Source organism: Propithecus coquereli, unplaced genomic scaffold (assembly GCF_000956105.1).
Source record: "Propithecus coquereli isolate 6110/MARCELLA unplaced genomic scaffold, Pcoq_1.0 Scaffold599, whole genome shotgun sequence".
NCBI classification, from domain to species: Eukaryota; Metazoa; Chordata; class Mammalia; order Primates; family Indriidae; genus Propithecus; species Propithecus coquereli.
In genome coordinates, this window is record NW_012151940.1 from 519,300 (window position 1) to 522,882 (window position 3,583).

General features: G+C 48.3%; 1 protein-coding gene across 1 annotated transcript in view; it reads left to right on the forward strand.

Moving 5' to 3' along the window:
• The first annotated feature begins 2,145 nt into the window (after nucleotides 1–2,145).
• Nucleotides 2,146–3,583, forward strand: part of TMC3 (transmembrane channel-like 3) — a 47,091-nt gene continuing 45,653 nt past the window's right edge. The window contains exons 1-2 of the mRNA XM_012659100.1: nucleotides 2,146–2,234; nucleotides 3,442–3,581. Of these exons, the coding sequence (XP_012514554.1) occupies nucleotides 2,146–2,234; nucleotides 3,442–3,581 (229 nt within the window). The remainder of the gene's footprint in view (nucleotides 2,235–3,441; nucleotides 3,582–3,583) is intronic.

A 3,583-nucleotide genomic window follows, 5' to 3' on the forward strand; every position in this document is an offset into this window, starting at 1 on the left:
TTAGAAATCTGTATTTCTTTAAAATTAGGTTAAAAAACTAGCATGATTGATTCATATCAAAAATAACAATTATTCCTATTTAATTATTCCATTTAATTTATGATTTGGATGCTAATAATGGAGTTAAATATCTTTTGACCAACCTACTTTATTTCACCCACACTGCCAAACAGAATTACCTGAACGGATACGAAAAAAAAGGCCTGGGTTTGCAATAATTTGTTTTAATAAATTCCTGTAATACCTCAAAATGTGCTACTATCTTTCCCTACCCGCCCCCACAAAAAAATATATATAACAACAAAGTAGAAACAAAAATACTCAAAATACTTAACTTCATGAGGTTAACGTAAAATATTTTAATTTTTTGAATAAATATCTCAAAATAAGACGGGGGCCTTAGGAAAAAGTAGGATTAAAAAAAAATCTTTGAAATGTTCAGAAATAGTCCAACTAAGTAAAGATCTCTAAAAGAATGGAAAAAATCTCAGTGGAGGTAGCAATAGTCCTATCGTATAAGCCCTTTGTCCATTCGATAAGCACATACTTTATCTAGTGTTACCAGGTAGAACGTCAGGCCAAATGGCAGAGAGATGACCTGGTCTCAGGGGCCGCGTGTCCATCTCTGACCCGAGGCCAGCTCTGCACATGGGTGCTTTCTTCTCACGCCTGGAGCCCTTGATCTGAACACCAGCTAGTAGCCCCCGCACCCCAGACTCCTCGGCCAGGCTCTTGCTTGCATTCGGTGGCTCTGTGTGTGAGAAGAGCTGTCTAATGACTGGCTGATGAGCCAGTGGAGGACGGAACAAATAAACAAAGTCTCTCTCCTAAGCCCAACACCTGGAGGTGCTGACGGATTTTCTTTCTGCTCTGCTGTCTGGGGCTCAACCCGTCATTTATTCACCCAGTTTTCAAGTCCTCAGGGTGTACAGGTAAAGTGTTGCACAGAGAGGGCTGTTTCCATTCCAGTCCCGCACCTGCCCATTCAGCGAAAGGTACAGTTAACCTCACTGCAATGAAGCCATTTCTTGTGTCAAGGAGCAAACACATAGAGGTTTATGCTGTGAGACTGTAGGCGAGTCTTGGACTTCAGAGCGAGATCTTTGGTGGAGAGCCCTAGGGCACGGCTAGTAATGACAGCCTTGACAAGGGGACAGGGTACCACTCTGCCTGTGGCTGGGGAAGGGAGGGGAGCTGCCAGCCTTTTCCCAAGGACTAGGGTAGGCGAGGCGGCCTCGTTTACAGCAGGCAATCTATTTCCAGAATGTCTAGGCGAGAGTCTAATCTCTATCAAATTCTCACTTTCTTACCACGAAGCTCCAGGAAGCCTCTTAATCTCTTTTAGTCCCAGTCCCACAGGGTCGTTGTGCTGATTGATGTGACCACACACAGTAAACGTAAAATGTGATAAAGTGTTAATTTGATTATTATTAATACCATGCTGAAATATTTAGGGTTGCTGTGTCATTCTTTCTACAACCTACTGTCAAATCGTGTAGGGAAAGAGTATCCAGACAGAAACAAGACAATCGTAGCAAAATGTGACAACTGGTGAATCTAGGTTAAGAGGTACAGATATCCCTGGTACTGGTTCATCAACGTTTCTGTAGGTTTGACTTTTTGGAAGATAGAAAGAAAGGTGAGAAAAAAATGAGTAAAAAGACATAAAACGTGGTGACCGTGCCTGTCCGGATCTGCTGTGTGAGAAGGGGTGTGGTCTTTACCTCAGAGAGGTACCAATGCCTGTCTCGTACTTGCTGAGTGTTTTGTGAACACCGGCGTGGTCGTGGATGCAAAGCGCGTTACACGGAGCCGCAGAGCCCTGCGTGGGCCAGGGGCTGACAGACGTGGTTGCTCGGGCAGCACCAAGTGACCCCTAGGTCCCTGGGCCCAGCCTCCCACCTCTGCCGTCCAGACTCCAGCCAATCTGCGCGGCCACAGCCACCTCAGCGTTGCATATGCATGACTGGCCTCCCGGCTCTGCCCCGTGCCCCACACCCGTGCGAGCTCCCAGGCGTGCTCCTGAGAACTGCGTGGCAGAGCAGCTGCAGCGCCCGCACGGAAACCGCAGCTGGAGCAGACCGTCGGCTGCCGGCTTCCCCGCTCCCGGGCCAGCTGCTGGTCCCTGGCAGCAGGTCAGCTCCCATGAAACCCGCAAAGGCGTCCCAGCGCTACAGGGGCATCCGGAGAAATGCCAGCCAGCGCTACCTCTACCAGGAGTCCCTGCTGCTCAGGTGAGCCGGTCACACCCGTCAGCTGGGCAGAGGAGACAGGTGTGTGAGGAAGGGACAGAGTCCCTGTCCTGCTTGGTTCTCCTTCAGAATAAACTGAGAAACTCACGCCTCCAGGTTCTTATGCAACCGGGGTGGCAACCTCGGCACAGAGGGAGCTGGCTCTGCCTGCCGCGTCTTGGCCAGGGGATAGGAACCCAAAAGCCTGTCCCCGGCCGGCTTATCGCTGGTCAGCCCCACAGATGCGCTTGGCCTGTGCTCTCTCTGTTTACTGAGTCAGCAACGTCGAGGGAGCAGATGATATATCCAGCATAACAAATAAGGTGTTTGTTGGAAAAGACTTCAGGCCAGTTAGAAGTGGATGAGAGTTTGTTAAATATTTATAAAGAATATCTATGAGGTCTATTAAAACCTCCACTTAATTTAGATAAATTGGGGGGAAAATTCTCTTTTGAGTAAGTAAAAACAATCTGAATTAGAGAACAAAGGAAATGTTTTCTCTTACTTCTCATAGCCGTAGAAGAATACTCTTATCCCCTCCTGAGAAGTTGTGTTAGGATCAGCATACTAATTGCTGCTGGGAATAAATGTTGCTACATGTTGGAAAATTGTTCTTGAGAGTATTTCACTGCAATATTTTGCCCGTGCGAATCTGCTGAGCTAATTTCTTGCTCCCAGAAACTGCTGCCTGGTTCTGCCTCTGTTTTCTCAGGCTTAAAATGAACTGAAGCACAGGGCAGGGAGGGGTCTCCGGGTGACAGAAGTCTGTCTGGCTTGTGTTTATTTTACCTTCAGAGTTGGGGGAGAAGGAGGAGCCTCTAAAATTAGCCGATTGTTTCAATGAGCCTGAAGAACAAGTTGTTTTGCCGCCAGAGCTGCGGCTATTCAGGAATCGAATACACACGAGCACGCTTTGTCCCCTTTCGTGTCTTCTGGTAACATCGTTCACCCTGAGAAATCACTCTCTTTGCTGACCCACTGGAAGTAACAGAACCCAACAACTGCGTTTCAGTGGGCTGCTCACATTGCCAGGTTCTCTCTCTGCCCCCGCGGATCCCTCCCCTTACACACGCACGCGCACACGCGCACGCACTCCATACGGACGACCCTGGGGCAGTGCGGTGCTGAAGTAGCCCAGGACGAGAGGATGATATTAGCGGGAAGCGATTCCACTAATCCTATTTCCTCCGTAATGCCCTTATCCACTCAGCAACTTGGACGACAGCTTTAATGCTGATGAAACAGGGGACAGCAATGATCCGGAACAAATCTTCCAGAATATACAATTCCAGAAAGATCTCATGGCAAACATTCGCTGCAGACCCTGGACCATGGGGCAGAAGCTGAGGGCA